This window comes from Belonocnema kinseyi, unplaced genomic scaffold (assembly GCF_010883055.1).
Source record: "Belonocnema kinseyi isolate 2016_QV_RU_SX_M_011 unplaced genomic scaffold, B_treatae_v1 SchBZDm_3516;HRSCAF=3832, whole genome shotgun sequence".
NCBI classification, from domain to species: Eukaryota; Metazoa; Arthropoda; class Insecta; order Hymenoptera; family Cynipidae; genus Belonocnema; species Belonocnema kinseyi.
In genome coordinates, this window is record NW_022875739.1 from 1 (window position 1) to 1,204 (window position 1,204).

At 43.1% G+C, this 1,204-nt stretch overlaps 1 protein-coding gene across 1 annotated transcript; it reads left to right on the forward strand.

Moving 5' to 3' along the window:
* The first annotated feature begins 292 nt into the window (after positions 1-292).
* Positions 293-1,129, forward strand: LOC117182554 (jerky protein homolog-like). The gene has a single exon (XM_033375647.1). The coding sequence runs from the start codon at positions 293-295 to the stop codon at positions 1,127-1,129; it is 837 nt and encodes a 278-aa protein (XP_033231538.1).
* The last annotated feature ends 75 nt before the right edge of the window (positions 1,130-1,204 follow it).

A 1,204-nucleotide genomic window follows, 5' to 3' on the forward strand; every position in this document is an offset into this window, starting at 1 on the left:
AGACCTCCATAAAGAAAGTAAGGTCTGAGCCTGGGCGTGAAATGCTTTGGGTGACGAAAAAGTATAAGGCATTGAGTTCTTTAGTCTTTACACCGCACTGGATACTAGGCTCATTCATTCTTATCGCTCAACTCAGCCATACCTCTCCCGATGTTTACACATAACTCTGTATTGGGTCGACATTTAAAACGAATGTATAATTATTTTTTAGATGTGAAGATGCCGCGAACGTATAAACGGAAGACTGACAGGCAGAGCTGGTGCTCCAGTAATATGGCTGCTGCCATTAAAGATGTTTTGGAGAGAAGAATGGGATATAAAAAAAGCATCTCAAATTTACGAGGTTCCTCAATCAACGCTTGAAGATAGAGTTAAAAAGGCGAAGACTGAATCTTTAGAGCCCGAGGAAGCTGCTCGAAAATCTTCGGGCCGTAATAAGACTGTCTTTTCAGAGGCTCAGGAAGCAGAGCTAGTGACTCACATAGTTGCTATGGAAGAAAGGTTCTTTGGTCTTACGTTGACAGACATTCGGGAACTTGCATTTCAATTAGCAGAGCTGAATAACCTATCTCATTCCTTTAACAAAGAAAAGAAGAAAGCAGGAAAAGATTGGCTCTACGGCTTTCTTGTAAGGCATCCCGAATTATCTTTGAGAAATCCTGAAAAAACGTCCCTTGCACGGGCGAAAGGCTTCAACCGCACTGTTGTACAATCGTTTTGTGACCTTCTGGAATCTATTTACACGAAATACGAAATATTGCCAACTCATATATACAACGTCGATGAAACTGGCATATCCACAGTGCCAAACAAACCGTCCCGAGTGATAGCCTTGCGTGGAAAAAAGCAAGTTGGTGCCTTATCTTCAGGGGAAAGAGGCGCCCTTGTGACTGCTGAGATCTGCATGAATGCAGTTGGCAACTTCATGCCGACCATGTTTGTTTTCCCGCGAAAAAGGGAAAACCCTATGCTTTTGGATGACGGACCGCCTGGATCATTTGCCGTGTACCATGAAAGTGGATGGATCCAAAAGGAAACTTTCGTCATCTGGTTTAAGAGATTCATTGAGTTTGCTCGTTCTACAGCTGAAAAACCAGTGCTTTTAATTCTACCAGGTGTATACATATGAAACCGGTATTGCCATTTAGCGGCCAGTAGGCACACTTGTAGGCACTGTCGGAACTTACCATTTGTGCTAATTGGC